At 44.4% G+C, this 19,543-nt stretch overlaps 1 protein-coding gene across 2 annotated transcripts in view; it reads left to right on the top strand.

The window, feature by feature from the left end:
* Positions 1 to 19,543, top strand: part of GALNT17 (polypeptide N-acetylgalactosaminyltransferase 17) — a 206,133-nt gene that overhangs the window by 115,471 nt on the left and 71,119 nt on the right. Inside the window, exons 1-3 of one of the 2 annotated variants that reach the window (XM_035342924.1) lie at positions 4,349 to 4,370; positions 4,593 to 4,600; positions 18,381 to 18,501. In XM_035342924.1, the coding sequence (XP_035198815.1) occupies positions 18,394 to 18,501 (108 nt within the window). In that variant the 5' untranslated portion in view covers positions 4,349 to 4,370; positions 4,593 to 4,600; positions 18,381 to 18,393. Of the gene's footprint in view, positions 1 to 4,348; positions 4,371 to 4,592; positions 4,601 to 18,380; positions 18,502 to 19,543 lie in introns of those variants that run through there. The other variant, XM_035342923.1, reaches the window with a different exon arrangement.

Genomic DNA, 19,543 nt, shown 5'->3' with positions numbered 1-19,543 from the left:
AAGCCACCAAAGATCCCAGTAGACCCAGAGACGTTTGGGTCTCTGCAGATCTGTGGTGTTTGACTCGTTGTGGCTAGTCCCTTAAGATCAAGGCTTAGGAGGTCAGTGAGAGATTTGTTTTGGCTTCTTCTCAGAATGCATCATCCTCCTTTAGCCATAGACTATTTGCCATTTCCCATAGAAGTGTCTTGTTGATTGTTTATATTGGCCAAGTGGGCGGCTGATAAAACTATGCAAAATGGTGAAGCAGCTGGTGCTTAATTGGTGTGTTCCTTATATAGCTGATTGGCCACGCTCTGATCTCGCTTCAACTGGGCTCGATCCAGAGGCATTCAGTTTGTGCTGGGGGTTTGCTGGGTTTGTGTAACTGAGAACACAAAGTTGTGTTACATGTTTCTGCTTTAATTAAAACCTGCTGCTGCTGAAAGAGGTGGGGACAGACACAGGGGGCTTAGCTTTTGGATGAGGGTACCAGACCACTGTCAAAATCCTGATGATGGTGGCTAAAACCCTTTCCCCTCGGCAAGCCAATTGCAAAACTGTCTCCTCTTGAGCCCAGGCTTTCCATTTGTTGGAAGGGTCAGGGGGGTGTTACGATTTAGGCCTTGTGTTATTTGTTGTGTCAAGGGCTCTGCGATGGGATGTGCTGTGCAGGAGGAAAAGCTTGACTTGCCTGGTTGCACTGGCATATCTCGGAGTTACAACGCCTATGCTCAGCTTCAGTTGGCAGAGAAATTCCTGTTGCCCCTTCTCTTCTTGGAGGCAGCGAGCTTCCAAAACAGGATTGAGATTAGACCTCCAGCCTCTGTCAAGTCTGTATGCATTTCTGTTTGGCAGAGATATCTCTAAAGAAATAAAGGAGCCTTGGGGCTTGGAAAATTCTGTGCTCAAATAGAGTGCTGAGAGGTCAGAGACGTGCACGTTGGTCTTGTATCTGTTGCTGCTCCTCAGGGTGTAAATCAGGTGTTGTCAGCAACCGTTGCTTAAATGTGTCTTACTGTAATTAAGAATACCTGCACCAAATAAGATGCTCTACCTTGTTTGTCACCTGCTGCAGTTTGTACAGCATCTCTGCCCACACTGCAAAGTGTGCAGGAAAATAACGAACAAGGTTTTAAGTGCTCCTCTGTAAGAGTAGTTGTGATGCTAAATTTATGCAGTTCTGACTACAGAGCTACAGAAATCTTTTCCCATTAAGGAATTATTTACTATTGCATTTTTTTTCTGAAGCAGCAGGATTAGGATTTGCTGCTCTTCAGTCTGGCTCGGGTGGAGCTGGGGGTGGTTGGGCAGCGATGGAGCGCTGCCTGTCCTCCTGCAGAGTCCGTTGTGGGAGACGACCTTCCTTGGAGAGTGCTGCATGTTATTTTTTCAATCAGAATGGTCTAAATCAAATAAAAGGGTAAGTTGGAAGAGGTCAGTGGTAGGCATGAAAATAGTCTCATTATAACATGCAGAGCACATAGAGTTGGATGGGGAAAAGGAGGCTCTGCTTTGTTAGGAGGCACAAAGGGCTGTTTGCCATGGCATTGGCCTCCCTTTTCTGTTTAGTTTCAGCTTCCCTTAAAATTCCTGCTGTTTATCCACTTTACTCACATGGGAGCCAGAAGCCTTCCTGCTATTTTCTGTCAAATTAAATTAATGGGGAGAAAAAACAACTACACAGATGCTCCAAATCCCAGGCTAATACTGCTGAGTTTTGGCCCTTGTATCTTCTCGGTGCGGTTCAAAAGCAGCCCTGGAGACACCGGGGCACTTGGAAAGCCAAAAGAGCAGCAAAAGCTGTGTTTAAACCGAGAGCTGGATTTTTCATGTTAGTTCTGGAAGGTGAGATGTGGGGTAAAATCCTTGATTTGCCTGTGATCTCTGCAGGCATGTGCATGACCAGGCTAATTAGCTGCAGGCAACAGACAGGAGGTTTTCATTGAATAGGTTGATCGGTTGAGCTTTTTGATAAAATTACTGTACAAAAAAAAATGTTGGGAAGCTCTGTGAGTGCGAGGGAAGATTCTGCCCCATCTGCAGCTCTATTAGTCCAGCAAACCACCGGGGAGAGACAAGATGGAAACTCAGCTGCTTGCACAGAGCAATGGGCGTGTGTTTTGGGGATTTGGCATTTCGAGGGGATGACTTGAGTTTTTTAAGATGACTTCAAGCTTTCTCTCTGCCCTGTAACACTTCACAGCCAGCAAGGGAACCAAAAAATCACTCCAGAATAAATCGCCCCAGTCACAAATAGTGTCAGGAGCTTCTGCAGCCGCTTCAGGGCAGAACCGCTGTGTCCCATAGGCGCAGATGCGGTTTTTGTGCAGGGAAATGATTAAGGCAGAGGTTGCGACAGCCGCAGCGTGGCACCAGCCATCTGCTTATTTTTTTGCTTGTTGTATTTTCAAGTATGGAGGAGAGCCAAGGGAAGAGGGAAATGGGCTTCTGGTTTTAACCATATCTAAGAAGCCAGATCATCCTTCTCTAAGCTGCTTTTATTTGGCTCTTTGTAGGCAGCTCAGACCTTCTCCTGGCACCTCTCTGATAGGAAGTGCTGTGCTCTCATAATTCCTCGTCCTGCACTTTCTTTCCTTCTCTTTCTTGTTACGTGGATTATTGAGTTATAAAGGAATTTCTCACAGGCTCCAGATTTAGGGCTGGAATCCCATGGCACTGTTGGGATTTTTGCAGAAGTGAAGCTCTGTGCATGTGTTCACCTTCTCTCTTAACTCTCACCCCCTAAGAGTTTTTTTTTACAAATCTTCAGGTGGATGGAAGCAGTTTAATGAGTATTAATTATAAAGAGCTGTTCTGGCCTCAGTGAAAAGCTGAGGATCTGGATCAGGGTAAGAGTGAAACATGGAACATGAGGGATCTGAAGCCATTGGAGCTACTCATGGTCGATGCCAACGACGTGCTTAGGGTTTTGCTCAAAGGACTGATCCTGTAGAAAATATGTACTCAGAGCTTCGTTTGCTGTCAGCTTTTCATTGAAAACATATTACTAAACTAGGTACTGAGTGCAAGATAAAGAGCAAAATCTGCCAAACTAAATTTCTAAATGCTAATGTTAGTTGAGAACATTTTTTGTGTTGTTTTTATTGCAATTTGGGAGGTACCCTTTGAAATGACTGCCAGCAGGACACTTTGTTTCCTGTACTCCTGCTTCTTCTGCTAATGCAGCACATCTAGAAGCATAAAGGAGTAATTTTAAAAGTGTATACACTATAGAGTGTTTTATATGGCAGTGTTATTCTACTTTTTTAAAATCACTAGGCAAAAATCTCTAAAATACATCATGAACCATCAATATGCTTTTCTTAATTCAGATGAAATTCTTCAGCGAGAGCCTGCCGTCCCCAGTTTAGTCTCTCAAATGTTAAAATGTCAGATTTTCACCTCTTAAATAAAGTGGGTATGGTAAAGTGGGATATCAGTGAAAAGGTTCTTCAGCATAGCACCAATGCTGAAGTGTTCAGGTAGTTTTCACGTACAGACTATGAACCTTTTCATTACATCATGTCCCCTGTAGGTTATGTACAGGTTACCCCACTGCTTCAGAAGAGTTTGTTTTTGCTGTTCTCTCCCCATTTCTGGTTGACCACCTAGGGCTGCAGCAGCCTCCTTCTGCACCTGGTAAAACAAAAGGTCTGGCAGCCAAGGGGTTAAAACTTCTCTTGCTTCCTCTGCTTTTCTCTGCTTTTGTAGTGGGTTTATGTGGCAAAGTTTTGGTAGCAGGGGGCCATAGGGGTGGCTTCTGTGAGAAGGATCTAGAAGCTGCCCCATGTTTGGTAAGGACCCCACTGATGACCAGAGCTGAGCCAATAAGTGATGCTGTTTGTGCCTCTGTGAGAGCATATTTGAGATAGGGAAAAAAACGCTGCGCCACACAGCAGCTGGGAGAGTGAGAGGAGTGAGGAACAGCCTTGCAGGCACCAAGGTCAGTGAAGAAGGAGGGGGAGAGGTGCTCCAGGCACCGGAGCAGAAGTCCCCTGCGGCCTGTGGTGAGGACCATGGTGAAGCAGGATGTCCCCCTGCAGCCCATGGAGTACCACAGTGGAGCAGGGTTCCATGCTGCAGCCCGTGGAGGAGACCATGGTGGAGCAGGTGGACCTGCACTGACGGAGACTGCGGCCTGTGGAAGGCCCCTGCTGGAGCAGATTCCAGGCCGGAGCTGCAGCTCGTGGAGAGGAGACCACGCAGGAGCAGGTGACCTGGCAGGAGCTGCTGCCCGTGGGGGACCCAGGTTGGAGCAGTTTGCTCCCGAGGGATGGACCCCGTGGTACGGACCCATATCTGGAGCAGTTCTTGAAGAGCTGCTGCCTGTGGGAAGCCCACGCTGGATCAGTTCAGCAAGGACTGCATCCCGTGGGAGGGACCCCACAGCACAGGGGACGAGAGTGACCGAGAAGGAGCGGCAGAGAAGAATTTCTATAGACTGACCATAGCCCCCATTCCCCCGTTCCCCTGCGCCGCTCGAGGGGAGGAGGTGGAAGAGGGTGGATGGGGGGGGGAAGGTGCTTTTGGTTTCTTTCCTTTGTTTCTCACTTCTCTAGCTCGTTAGTAATAGGCAATGAATCTTAGTATCTCCCTATGCTAAGTCTGTTTTGCCCATCGCAATAATTACTGCGTGATCTCCTTGTCCTTATCTCAACCCTGGAGCCCCTTTCGTCGTATTTTCTCCCTGTTCCTCTTTGAGGAGGGGGAGTGAGAGAGAGGTTGTAGTGGAGCTCGGTCGCCCACCCGAGCAAAACCATTACAGCTTTTTACACAGAATGCTAAAATCAGTGCATTTTTGTTGTTGTTGTTTGTTTTGTTTTCTGATTAAAAGCAAAAATGGACTGAAAGTGCTTTTCTCTCTGGCATATGACACTCTGTAAGGAGATGGCATAACTGTTTCTCCATGTGATAAAAGTGGCAGTCATTCCTTGCATGTGTCTTTTATCTTTTTTTTCCTTCCCACTGATAATTTTGCACAAACAAGAAGTCTCTGCAAAGACGCTTTACAAAATGCAGTTTAACTTCTCACGTGGCTTTCCAAGAATCAGCAGCGTGGATCAGAGTGCGTGGAACATGTTGTTACGGCATGAACTCATTGCAACTCCTGGTTTGGTTCAACAATCTTTGGTTGGATTCATCTTGGATTTGCAGGATTCCTCAGACAACCTGCTGACAAAGGTTCCTGCCTGACTTCTTTTCTAGGAGTTCAGATACTGGCATTGACTCCCTCCGTTTTTTTCCAGACCATGGATTCAATCACAAAGTCTTGATTTGTTTAAAACCTGCAGCGTGCTGGAGGTCTGCCAGGGCAAACTGCAGATCCTGTCCGCCAAGGAATCTGGTGCTGCTTAACTTTTAGGCAAAACACAAATAAAAGAATCAGCCTTTCTGCTGGGAACATTGTGGTGTGGGACAAAGGCTTCGTTAGCAGAACACGAATGGCAAAGCACTTAGGGTTCCTTGTGTAAGAAATTCACCATTCTCCAGAAAACATGAGCAGCTCCCTTTCTGCTCCCAGCTGCATTTGTATACATCGAGCTACAAAACTGCATTGCGCAGCTGAAAGACCGACCACCTCGAATACCTTCTTCCCAACCTGCACCGTGGTGGGTGCTGTGCTTTTGGGTGCATTGTGATGTGTGTCTGTAGCGACGGAACCCCCTGTACCCTCGGTGAGGGGCCCAGGGGAGAGGAGCCAGCCTTCCTTGGCCTTCCTTTTAGTCTTGGGAACCTCGTTGCCAAAGTGGTTGCAAATTGCAAGAAAACATCTGCAAGGGCAGCTAAATTAACATTTATGCTGACTTCTCCAGTTTGGCTGTGTGTAGTCAGCGAATGACGTTTTATTCCTCCGGATGACACTTTGAAGGGGAAAAAGGACCTATGTTCCTTTGCTTCCTGAGGATGCTGACTTCAAATGAGCTCCTGTGGCATTTTGAGTTACGTGTACAAGTGAAATCCTGGCTCTTCATCAGGTCCAATTCTTCTTGGGCTGATGCTGACTGTACACATGGCTAAGCCCATTCATCCCCATTTGCACAGTTGCCTAATTATCAGCAGCCAGAGAGTGCAAGCTGGCTGATGATGTGCACTGGCTTCTCACATGAGCAACCCATAATTTGAGTACTTTTTTTAATGTTGAAGGTGAACTCTTGACACCAAGGAGTTTGCTGATAGCTTTGCCAACAGCTTCGTGAGGGCTCTGAATCCATGTTCTCCATTTAGAAAATTAATACATTTGAATTTTTTTTTATTATTTTTTTTATTTTTTTTTAAGAAAACCAGCTCTGAGGGGGGATCGCATTGAACATGCCTCATTCCAGCAGAAGTACGTCATAGGCTAAAGTGCCATGCTGGGCTTTGGGACTTGTAGGGTTGGGTGATCAGATGTGTAAGCACCAGCTTGAAGATTATCTATTGCGAGCAGATCAACTATAACAATTTCATTGCTTGCTCTGTGATCTGTGTTGCTTCATGGCACCTTTTCAAAGAGAACTTGCATCAGAAGTAGTGGTCCCCGACCTGTTGTGCATCTATGGGAGGAAGTGCTCAGAGCCTTAAAATTTTCACTGGGGTGATGAATGTACCTGGGACTGGATGTGATTACTGCTTTTGAAGCTGTTGGCTCAAAGTTGCCTGAGCCTTAAATAGACAATTTGGTTAAATCCCTTCGTAAATATTGGGACATTTGATTTGTGGTTAGGTAGATTTACTCTAATCCAAATGGAGGTGAATCCAAAACTGCTTCTGCACCTCTGAATTTCCTCACCTGGCAATCATCTTTACTGACCTTGCTTTTACATTTTGATATAGTTCTTCCCATATTCATTTTTCTTTTCTATCTGCTTCACTCAGTGTTTAAAATAAACCCCAAACCCCGAGAAATGAGAATGACATTTACTATTAAATGCTGGAGGCACAAAATATATCTGTTATATTTCTCAGGAATTGTGCTTCTGTGCTGTGGATGCGTGAAGGGTAAGATAAACCTGAGAGTTGCCCTCCCTACGAATCAGCTCGTATCAAGTAGTTGTCAAAATAAATGCATTACTCAGCTTCTTTGAGGTGCTTACAGGGCTATTTCTGTGCACTCTCATTTACCCACAAAGTGAAACTGCTCCATCTGTCAATAACCATTACTCACGTCCCTATTCTTAGTAACAGCCTATAGTGAAAGCAAACATGTTTGCCCAAATTCTGTCTGCAGAAATGTCCATGAAATTCCCAATAACTTCTGTCTCCTGAATCTTTAACTTCAGCATCCATTACAGCAATATATCTGAAAGCAACGTGGACCTGTGCAAAACTAATTTGTAGCGAAGAGCTCAATCATCAGCCAATGCAGACTTCTGATAGTGCCTTTAGTTTAGTATTTAGGAGAAATTTAGGTTTAGGAGGTACTTCTATGTGTCTGAAGGAAACTAGGGCCAGTACGTGATGTGGTTCCACTGTAGGTTTGAGAGTGACTGTGCAAAATAACTGTCTAGTGGAAGAGGTGCTGGGTGCCTGCCTTCATGAGTGTGGCTCTGTGTAATGTGGCATTTGTCTTTCGCTGCTCTGTCATTCACTTTACTTCTTAGGGACCAGCAGAGCTGGCAGGGGACTTAACGCTCTGTTCCTAGAGGAAAAGGGAATTACTTTTTAACTCTAACTTGTGACATTCCATAGAGCAGTTTCATTTGCGTGTGTGTCCCCAGATGCATCATCGCTTTGGCTTGCAGCATCTTTGTTACAGGCAATGATCCATGGCAAGAGAGGGCTTTGTCGTGGCTGCTGGGTTTGGGTTTGAGTGGTCAGAGTTCAGAGTAAGAATACCATTTCAGCCATAAATAGGGTAGGTTTGTTCTAGAGTGATGCTCACATTCATAATCAAAAAGCCAATCTTCATATTATCACAACCTTTTCAAAGACAGTTTAACCGTAGAATTGTAGTTTTTCCCATTTTCCATTTAGTAGTTACTTGAGGCATATTTTAAATCTGAGGAGGAGTACTTTGGTGTAAGCGCTGCCTTCGAGAACTCTTTTTGTTTTTGTGTGATTAGTCATGAATGCCTTCCTTGTGATTTTGTACATCTTCATCATAAAAGGGCAAAAAGTAGCTGCACGGGCAGGATGGAACCATCCCATGTATGGCATCTCCCTTCTGGAAGCCTCAGCTTAGCCTGGTCTGTATACGTGAATGTCGCTGTGGATGTGGGTGGTGGCACAGCCTCCCCCATCTGTGTCTTAGGAAGAAAGCAGTTGTGGCTCATTTTTCTGCACTGAGCTCATTCCTCTTGGTGCCTCTGTGTGAGGAGCAACTGAGTGCAGAGCCCCTGGGGAGTGTTTGCTGTGACATGGTAGGCTGGTGAATGGATAGGGTTGTGCTGACTTTCCTGTCCTAGCCCAGGGCATGACATGCTGCCAAAGTCTTGGTTTGGGTCCTGAAGGAGTCTGCAGCAGCTCAGACCTTCAGCCCCGATCCTTCAGGCCCGGCTTTAACCAGGCATGCCCTGTTGCTGAGTTGGGCTGGGAATAGTGTCTGAAGCAAACGAGAAATTTGTTTACCTGTGAAATTTGTTCCTGTGTTTTCTTCTGCTAGGTGGAGAGGAGGAACATGACTGAGAGTCAGCCACTTTGCTGCCCTTGAGAAAAAATATATTCACGTTAAAAAAGAAAAGTAAATAACATGTTCCTGTTAAGTGCCTGTTAGTTATACATATTACATCTAAAAGTAATTATCATTTAATTAGCAGTCTAGCGACAGTGGAAGGAGATGAAGTTACAGTTGCATTGCATTTATTGCCTATAGCAAGCAAAGGGACGTGCTCTTGGCAAATCAGCTCCTGCAGGAGCCATTTGGACCGGCTGCTTGCTGAGCGCGAGCAGCTCCATGGACCTGAACCTGTGGGGGGCTGCAGTGTGCAAGACAGTGGGGACCCAGCAGTGCTGGTACCCAAACGTGCCTGTTGCAAGTTTATCATTACTGATGCCTACTTTTTCCACAAGGAATTAGTTGTTCCCATTTGAAAACCCTTGGGATTAGGATTAGGTGCCAGATGAGGTGAGCGCGTGCAGCCTGACACACAAACTCTGGCCTCCATCTCGGGTACTTTTAAGTATAAGAATTTCCTTTTTCCTTACCTTTCTCCTGCACCAAATGTTATATTCTAGTAAATCAGGTGTTGGAAATGCCAAAAGATCATGTGTTGAAGTGAATAAAGAACAAGAAGACTTTCAGCTTCATGCAGTTGAGACCCAGCCTTAGTCTATCCTCATGTCACTGTGATTTCCAAAGTGGTGCAAATGCAAGTCCCCGTGTCTAGAACTACCTAAAAAATATTGTTTTGAAGAACTGGAAAATGGTTTAAAACTGTTCGCTGCCTAGCTCTGTGTGTTAAATCTAAGTGTCTTGGAGAACTGATGAAGACGTCTCTTATTCTGCTCTGCCCAATGAGGTGGATTTTGGTCCCTGCCAATTAGCAGAAAAGAGGTTTTAAACTTCTTCTGGTGAAACTTTGAAGCTAGTTCCTGACGTTGCCCTGGGGAGTTCTGCATATCTAGCATGGAATAAGTAGGTCTGATTTGCAAATATAAACACTACCCTTTTACTGAAAAGTTCATGTGAGACTGAAAACCCTGAATAAGCTGTTCAGGAGGGTGCTTCCCACTTGCGTTGAAGAGGCAAGTGATAGTCAATAGCAGGAAAAGACTGTGACCTTCTCTTGATTAATCTTTAAAGGTGCATGCATGCTGTACCTACCGTGCGTTAAGCAGTAGCAGCTTTCCCGTGCACGGCATGGTGATGCACAGTGTGGGAAGAGACTGGGGAGTGATTTACTCTCACCTCCCAGCTCAGATTAAAATTTCAAGCTGCTTTGTTTTGCTAGAATTTTACCTCATGCTGGTTAGCATGTTTTAACTAACGAGATATAAGAAAGCACCTATTTTCCTAGGGCAGACAAGGCTTTGTGGCTTAGCTCCTGGATTTGATAGCAAGATGTATTTTGTCTGGATGCTCTCAGTGCAAGTAAAACATAACAGCAAGTTCCATTATCTGCATTGAGTGTAAGACCTCTAGGGGACCAGTCATTTAGGAAAAGTAAAAACAGGTTAACTAAATTCTGTGCCTTTTTGACTCTTCATCCATGCTAATCTGTGCTCCCTTGTATTACATGTTGATGTGCAATAGCTTTCCAGACAGGGAAAGTACTTTTCATACTATTTTTTACATATTTTTCAGTGGTTTCCAATATAAGCCAATATATATGTGAAAATCATGCTTTGTTTTATCTCATCCTTCAAGTCTGAGGCTGTAGCCTCTCCTGTGTGACCGTCCCTAATAAATCACTGTGAGGGATCACTATTATTTTGCCCATTTCTGCCTTTGTGGATAAATGGGTGACCATAAACTGATGTTTACAAGCATGCAGTCATGCTACAGTGGCTTGTGGGAAAGCGTCTTTCCTCATGCCCTAGGCTCACCACTGCAGGCTCGGGGCTTTGCACCAAGTGTAAAAGACTGGATTTCCCCCAGGTGCCTGTCTCTGTGCTGCCTCTAGCAATAGCTCTGCAACTGCCATTAAATCAGCTAAAATGAAGAACCATCTTTTAAGTTTATCCCAAGGGAGAATCTTGTAATTGCAACGATTTCCTCAAAACCATTCCTGAACAGATACTGAGTCCCATTTGAAGGGTAATTATCAAATTAACCTTCTCCAAGGTGGCTTCTTCAGTGCTTGTACTCGAGTTTGCCATTTTTAGGCTCAAAACCACACACCTCAAACACTGTGGTGGAGCATTGCTCCCTGCGCAGACAGCTCAGAGAAGAGCCCAAACATGGTTATGCTTGTAAAGCTTCATGGCCCTGGGTGAGGATCATTCCCATCTCACAGACATTGGTCCAGAAGGGTTTCTCAGGGGTGGTTTCTTCTGCTGGGGTCCCTGCAAGACCACTGTGAGAGATGGTGGGACAGCCGGCACGTGACCTAAAAGTCTTCTGCTTCCACATGACTGTGGAAACAGGGTTAAGCGCACGGGGCCTGTGGGTTAAAGCTTTCACCCAGTCTCTCTGACCTGGCACACCATGGTGTCGTTCAGGCTTCTGCCTCATTCAGTGTGGGTGATGTTTGTAAAAGGGTAGATAAATGGCATTTAGTCAAGTTCTTAAATGTTTTGAGGGCAAATGAGGTGCTGCTTCTCCTTTACCTTCTGCAAAGGGCAGAGGGTTGGAAGTGCAGGGACCATGGCGCTGGTAGATGGGCTTCAGTGTTGGCATTAGTCAAAATCTCTGCAAGCAAGTGCTGATCCAGGTGAGGGAGATGTTTGGGGCTGGACTTAGAATTCATATGAAAAAATATGTACAGCTGGGGACTGTTATTACCTGCCCATGAGCAGCCGTATTTTGACAGCCTATAGCAGCACGCATGTCTGCAGGAAAAGCCCTGATGAAAGTGCTGGAGAAAATGGGAGCATGGAGATGGGTGTTCAGCAGGCATTCAGTGACATCAAGTGTTGGGACATCCTCGGTTTTTGCAAAATATGCAAGGAAGGAAAATGCTTTTAGATGATGACCTTGGCAGCATTTTTTTTTTTCTCCTGCAAGGGAAATTCTGCAGTTGAGTTACAGTCCTGAACCTTGGACATGTAATAGTAACCTGTTTTAGACTCACATGCTGTATCTTAACACACCTTGGGCACAGTCAGGGTGTGCACGCTGCTTTCATTGCTGCTGGTGGCCTAAAGCAAGGCTTGAAGCAGAAAACTGTGTGCACAGTTCCTTACTTGTAAGGTTATTATCTGCAAATGCTTTTCTCACCATAGATTGCTTAAATGTGGGAGGGGTCCGATGTGTAACAACAGTGATAGATAATTCAGCAACTTGAATGCGGAAATCACTGAATTGATTTATTAAATGCTTTCTCTCAAGAAAGCATAGATGAGGTACAGAGAAGTTCAATAATTTGACTGAGATCGCAGGGTGTGTCACTTCTTGACATGGAAATCAGAGCAGGCATACAACAGGCATACAACAGCGACAAAGTCAGATGTATCTCGAGCAAGGTCAGAGACATGGTAGACATAATAGATATTTTCAAAAATACAGAGTTTTCGTAGCTTCTGTGTCATTAAAAGTTAAAGTCGTATTAATCTCAAATAAATTCAGGGAAGGCATTCAATCTAGCATCTCTTTTATGTGGTATCTCTTACTTTTAATTTGTTTCACAGATTCAGTAGTACTTAGCAACCGTGGGAAAATAAACCCATTTGAAACAGACAATTAAACAAGGTCACTGGGGCAGGGAAGCTAGAATTATTCAAGAAACAACTATTGCAGATGCCATCCTGGGAATAATATTAAGCAAGGTACGCTGCTGTGGGCTACAGTGCCTTTCCTTCCTAGAAATTTTATTGCATTCTCTTGAAAGCCATTCAGCTTTTATCTGCCCACACCATTACACAGGCAGCGAAGGGAAGCTGAGAGCCTGGCTCCTGCCTGACTCTGCATCTGCACTTAGATGCCCCTCCATGGGAGGCAGAAACAATATATATTTCTCCTTCAGAGAGGCACTTCATCTGTGACATTGGTTTTTGGGCTGTTGTGATCAGCATCTTGCCCTTGCACTGGTGTGTGGTTGTTGGTCACCTCCCACAGCTGCCCTGGCACTGCAGCACCTCCATTACTGCAAACTTCTTGAATTAATTATTTGAAGTTCATTGTTAAAGCAAATGCTAGCTCTATAGCAGGCATGCAGGCCATGTCTGCCCTGTGTGTTTGCTTTTTGGAGAAGATGGACCAAGGGGAAGGGGCGAGATGGCCACTGGATCTTTTGCATGGCTGTTGTACTTGCAGGGAGGAGGCTGGGGAGGACGGTTCTGCTCATCCTCGTACCCTCTGCTGCCTCCTGGAAGTGGCTGAGCCCTTTCTGAGGACAGAGAAGGCAGAGCAAAGCATGGTGGGGGGTGTAGGGCCAGGCTGGGGACAGAAGGGAACAGCCCCTTGCTGGGAGAGGCCTGGCCAGGTTTCTTCAGGCCCGTGTCTTGTTCTGCCCGGCCCCACCACCTCTCCTGCATGAGGAGCTGTCCTGCTCTGCTGTGGTCTTGGTCCAGAGAACGGGGTCACGTCCAGCGCCGGGCTGTGCCTGAGCCCATCCTGTCACAGCATCACCACCCTCGTCCCAAGGGCAGCTCCCAAGGGTTTTGAACAGTCACTAGCTCGAATGCGACTGAAGGCCAGGCTTGTTTCACCATTCACTTCTAACTCATTCAGTTCCTCTCTTCCATTTCTGACTGTTCCCCAGCCCTAAGTGACAAGAATTTTCCTCTGCGACCTTGCTGTAAGACATTGCAGGTCCCCATGAGACCAGCATGTTGCCTGCGGACGCCCCAGGGTGGCACTTGGAGTGCTCAGCAGAGATGCTGCTCCTCCAGCACCCCTGACGGGCCTGTAGCATCCAGACTGGGTCCAGTGCCACCCGGCAGGCTGGGGTCGCTGCAGGCTGTAGTCACCTCGTGGCCGGACAGTTCCCAGGCACAGCCCATTGCCAGAGCAAAGGGGTTTGTATGGCCTCTGCCCACAGAGCTCTGCTGCCCACGGGCAGGAGGTTGGGCACAGGGGAGCTGAAGGGATTAACTCAGTTTTATGACCAGAGGGGTCTATTCTTAATGCCACATCATTGTATTTTATTTCCACACACGTATTCTCTTGCTATAAAGCTTAGTGTTATACATCTTGGTCTTTATTCTATAATACGTTCACCATCCCGCAAATTAAGAAACATAGAGGTGCACAGCGCCGACAGTCTTTTTTTGTTTGAAAATTGGGTTCTTAATTTCATCTGGGGCCAAAAGAAAATTGCTTTATCACAGATTGCCATGTAAAAATAAGTAACGATCGTGTTCTCCTTAACCCTGCTGTACTCAGGGAAATAATTCACAGGCTACTATTGGAAGCTATGTGCTTACTTTCACCAAATTTGATAATTTAACTTAAATTTTCTACATGCTATGAGTGTGTTTTCAGCTCTCCTGAGGCAGATGTGATCACTGTGGGATGCAGGTGTAAATCCAGTGCAGGACTGGGGGTGAGATCAGAGCTGATGTTCCTCAAGTGGTAAGTTCAGGCCACAAGCGCAGGGTCTTCCCGTGTTTTCTGCTGAGATGCTGGATCCCACCAGTGACCGACCGCCAGCTGAAATGTGGAGGTGCAGAAGAGGAAAATTGTACATAGTTTGGAAGTCTGAAACCTCAAGATGCAAGTGAAAATGTTGAGTTTAGTGCATTAAATGAAGAATGGCAAGTTTGGGAGACATTAATGGAAAATTACATCTTTCTAGGTATGTGAAGTACCATTGCATATGTGCTACATGTGGTGCTGTGTCTCCTAAAGCTATGGGATTGTGTTGTTGAAGGTAGAGCAGCTCCATGAATGATATTTATTAAAAACAGTGGCACTTTAATGGAAACAGGCCACCCCAGCAAATTCTTAAAGCATGTTCTCAGTCTTCCTGTACTCAGTGGTATGACCACTAATTATTTTTTTAATATCTTTTTTTTTCTACATATTTTATAACTTGTGCTTTAGCATAAAATTGGAAGCAAAATCCAATTGTGTAGGAAAATTAATTTCCTTGAATTGAAGAAGCAATCTACTTGAGACTTTTTAATCATTAGATGGTAACTGTGCACTAAAGAAAGGAAGACCATTAAAGTAACTTAATAGACTAGGATAAACATTTTCCCCTGTATCTTCTTCATCTTTATTTAGAGATTCATGCTGAGGATATTTCATAAAAGCTGTTCTTCTTGACCTTTTGTCACTTGCTCTATAGAGGAGCCAACAGAAATAACAGCAAGGAACTAACGCTGTGGATTTTTGGATACAAAACCAGTAATTCTGCTAAACATCTCTGTTCATCCTTTTCTGCCAATTTCTGCTTTTCCTTTCTCATTAAAGAAAAAACAGCTATCGGGACAAATAAATGCATTGAGCCGAGCTGAGCTGTGTGATTTTTAAAAACAAACTGTGTTAATGCTTTTAATTAAGGGGCAGAGGAACAAGAGGCTTTATCAGCTCTTTGTCTGCAGGCCATAATTTCATCGTGGATGGGCTATCTATTATTGTAAATGTCCACCTTTTCGAAGGATTTACTACAAAATCAAATGGTGTTTTTATTTAAATTGTTGAGTGCCGCATGATTCCTCATTTATTTAATATGGAGGCATTGTTACAAAGAAGAATGTAGCACTTAATTTGTATTGCTTGAGGGATCTCAGATCCGCTCGGGAGCGCTGCTTTGCATGCTTCATGGTTATCATTTGTTGAAAACAGAGTGTGCAGGAAAATGAAGAAGAAGAAAATGTGAAGGTGAAGTTGCAAAATCCCCATCAGGCTATTTCTGTAAGCATTTTAGAAAGGATCAGTGACTCTCTGGTCTACAAAAAGAAGGAGTGTTGCAAAATAATGACAAAAAAAGCATTCTTGTGTGGCAGTCTAGGGCAGGAGTGGACAGTTTGGGTAACTTCTTTTTCACAGTCCTTTAAATTTGTGCTTTATGAAGCTTATAACAGCATGGCCAGCTCCTGGAACCGGTGGCTTTTCAAATGTTACAGATACCTGGAAAATAAGATTATTTTATTTGTACTGATTTAAAAGACAACAAACAAACAAACAGCAACAAACAAACAAAAAACACACAAAGTTTCAAAAAAAAAAAAAAAAAAACAACCCACATACTGAGTTTCAAACCCCTTTGGTCAAGAGGTTAGATTTTTGTTGTTAGATGACTGTGGCATGCCCTCACAGTGAGAGCACGGGGCTCTCCATCCCTACCAAGTCAGGCTTTGTGGCTGGCACCCAGTCTCTGGGGTACAGCTCCCGAGTGTGGCTGTTGAGGGGTGTCTGGTTCAGAAAACCTTGCTCACCTCACGGGGAGCTCCCAGAGATCCAAATGATGGAGTCAGAAATGCAGAAAGCTTTGTTGTTTTTTTTTTTTTTTCCTGTCAGTGTGACTGGAAAAGTCAAAGGTCCCTGTGTCCACCACATCTGTTACCCATGGAGGGGACAGGCTGGGTTGTTCCTACTCAATGTAAAACCAGAGACACAGCTTCTATTTAATTCCAGCAGGTAATGTAGGATAATGGAGCTATTACATTTGGCATCTCTATCGTGGTTATCATTTCAGAAAGAATTGTTTCTGCTAATGGCAGTTAACTTGCTACAAATAAAGCAATAGAATTGAAATCTTAAGTACTAGAGTGGCAGCAAACCATGAAACATTACACCGCTTATTGGAGGGAAGGCTGAGCAGGCTGTCAGGGAAGAAATCTATTGGGGAAAAAAAAAAAAAAAAAAAAAAAAAAAAAAGCTCAGATGGATTCTGATGCTAACTAATTTAATATGGCAACAGCATTTAGCTGTTCTACCAGTCTATTAAAAGTATTAAAATGCCTATAAATAATAATACTTAAGTGGCTAGAACTCTTCATCTGAGGAGCTCTGGGGTTTCACAGGGACAAACGTGGCCAGCTGTTGGTGGAGCCATGGTGAGGCCCCTGGGGGTTTATCGTGTGCTGCAGCCACCTGCATGCACCAGGGTCCCCCAAAGGCTGCTCTGGGAGTTACAGGTGTGTTGGGCAGCATGGGTCTGATCCTCTCCATCTCTAATCCACGTCTGGGTGAGTTTGAGGGTGCTTTCTTCATATGTGGTCGCTAAGTGCTTTGTTCATTCAGCCTTGAGTGTGCCCCACGGTGTGGACAACCCATGAACTGTGCTTTGAGCCAGGAATTTGAGGCCATCATTAAAATATGCCATACTGTTGCCATGTTTCTTCCTCAGAATCCAATTTCTACTTCATATCTTTATGAAGTATCACGAAGGGGTTGCCACCAGCTAGCAGAAAGTATGCGTTTCTAAGTAGCCTGAGATTCCCAGAGATGTGGGCTACCATTTGTGTTAAGCCCTGGAAGTGTTCCCCAGGTAGCACAAGGTGGGCATCCTCAGGCAGGGAGCTGCAGAGATGATGGCCCTCCTGTCCTGCATGTGGCTTTGTTTGCTCAGGGTGGGAAGGAGGGATCCTGAGAAAACAGCAGTACCTTGGCATGGCTCACCTGCAAAATTTGTCATCTCCTCCCTGCTGATCTATTCAAGTGGATCTTTGTTTTTTATCCTGACAGCATGGATTCAAATGAAAGCAGGTTAAAGGGGCAAATGGTTTTTATATTTCTATTTTAGTACAGAAAATATCCCAGGGGGTAAACTCTCCACATACCATAACCACAACAGATTAGTGTATCCCCAGGCAGCAAGGGCATAATGATACGGTTTTGTTCAGTGCCATGCTCTGTAGCAAAGCGTAATTTTATGGAGAGGGTCACAAGTGTTTAACCGCTCACAAAATACCCCAAACATGATCTCAGCTTGTGGAAATCAGAACAGCATCCTCATCTCTGGGAAGCTGTATCAGATGGAGATCTGACCAGCGCCTTGCAAGGTAACGAGGGAGGGACGGTGCGTGCACATGTGACAACAGGGGTGGTTAGTAAACACAGCCATCTACTGTGTCCTTGAAATTGCATAGTTATTATAAATTAACCCCTGACACTGAGTTTTCTCTCAGTCTTTCTGCTTTTTACACTGATGTCGTCAGTACTGGTAGTACTGCTCTCATTTTCCTCTGTTATTTTCCTTGGCTGGACTTGCTTGGCATGCTTTCCTTCCCTTGCCTGGACTGCTCCTGCAGCGGTAGGGCTGAGCAGCACTGTTAACTGGGGGGCATGAGGGTTCACAGGGTCAATGTGAAAACTTCCTAATGCTAACCTAGAGCACCATAGATAGTAGTGGAACTGGGCAAAAGACACAGCAATGTTTCTGTAAACAGTTGTCCTCAGTTTTTGAAGAACTTGCTTATGGGTCGCTCTTGTTGATAGCTGTTGGCAACCCCTTCGTGATACATTATAAAGATCTGAAGTAGAAACTTCATTTCACAAATACTAGTGTCTGTGCTGAAGTTGACTGTGTTACTAGACATGCTAGAAGAAAGTAAGAGGAAGGAAATGCCAGTATTTTATTTCCTTCACATATGGTGAATAGAAACCCAAAGAAGTTGTGCCCTTTCTCACAGACATAGCAAGATGTTTGTGACAGAGCAAAGACCTGAAGACTTTTCAGTAATTTAATCCTAGAAAAACTTTCTTCACTCTGTACACATTGAAGCAAACTTGCATTTTGGACAACTTCATTGCAGTGGTGAGATAATGTCTCCAAATACACAGAGCTGTCACTGCTGCAGAGCCCCTGCGATAACTGATGTTGGGGGCATGTGGAGCCAATGGGAGCTTTGCAGAAATCAGCCCTTCGTCCACTAAAAATTAGAAAATGTCAATAATCTGTTCCATTTCTGTTGTTTTTCTTTTCATACAGGACACCGGCAATGATCGGTTGCTCCTTTGTTGTGCACAGGAAGTTCTTTGGAGAGATTGGGCTCCTCGATCCTGGGATGGATGTGTATGGAGGAGAAAACATAGAGCTCGGCATCAAGGTTTGTCATTCACCTGGGAGAAAAAATGCACCCAGCATTATTTAAGGAATCAAAAGCAACGCTTTAACAAGTTAACATAAACAGTTGCTAGAACGCTTCAGGGGAACTGAGCATTGACTTGATTTATAGCATTTTAAATTTAAAGGGGAATATGATTTGGTTTTAGGGGTGAGTGCAATTTATTTCTTTTCCTGGGATGCTTATCTGTGTGACTTCATGCAAAAAGCTACTGAGATGAAATGGCATGCTAACACAAACAGGCCCTAGTCAAGCTGTCACATTGGTTACTCTAGGTTATAGTTCTCTTAAATATCAGGAAAAAGATGGTGCTGTTTTATCATGAGAACAGTCTCAGGGAGGCTGGTGGGACTCTTGAGAGTATCTCAAGAAGACATGATGCCTGAAAATATTTTACAGGCATTTCACAGCTGCAAATAAAATATGTTCATAAACAGGCAAAATGTGCTTTTAAAAGTGAAACATTAATAGCCACGTTTTCAGAGCTGTCTCAGTAAATCCATACAGACATTCGTCGTTACAGCATCTACTGAGACAACATCACTTGATTACTATGTACAGTATTAGACGTGGTTTAGCGATTTGAGTGTTTACATACAGTGAAGTGATTCATAAGCAATGAATTCAGTGTTCAGAAGCAACATGGGATGGCAAAGCCTATGGAGATTTTTCCAGGCATGGTTTAGAGTACAGCACTTGTACGTTAACAAGCTGATAGGGAGAGACTTGAGACTTATAGCTGGAAAATTGAATTGACTGTGGTGTTGTAAAAATGAAAAATCATTGTTCAGTTCATAGCTTTACAAAAGGATATTTGCTTTGCTGGCAAATCAAAAGAAACTTTAAAAACCTATTGTTATTGGCTACAGGGAGCAATAATCTCATTTAAACAAGGGAATAGAAATTAAAGGCTTTAAATATGCCACATAGCTCTTCCCCTTATGAAGTAATTATTGTACATCATCATGCAGCTTGCTTCCTGGGTCTAGAGAGATCCAGATCCAAACAAAGCTTCTCTTGTGAC

The sequence above is a fragment of the Oxyura jamaicensis genome, chromosome 19, assembly GCF_011077185.1.
Source record: "Oxyura jamaicensis isolate SHBP4307 breed ruddy duck chromosome 19, BPBGC_Ojam_1.0, whole genome shotgun sequence".
Taxonomy (NCBI): Eukaryota; Metazoa; Chordata; class Aves; order Anseriformes; family Anatidae; genus Oxyura; species Oxyura jamaicensis.
This window is presented reverse-complemented; position numbering and strand designations above follow the sequence as displayed.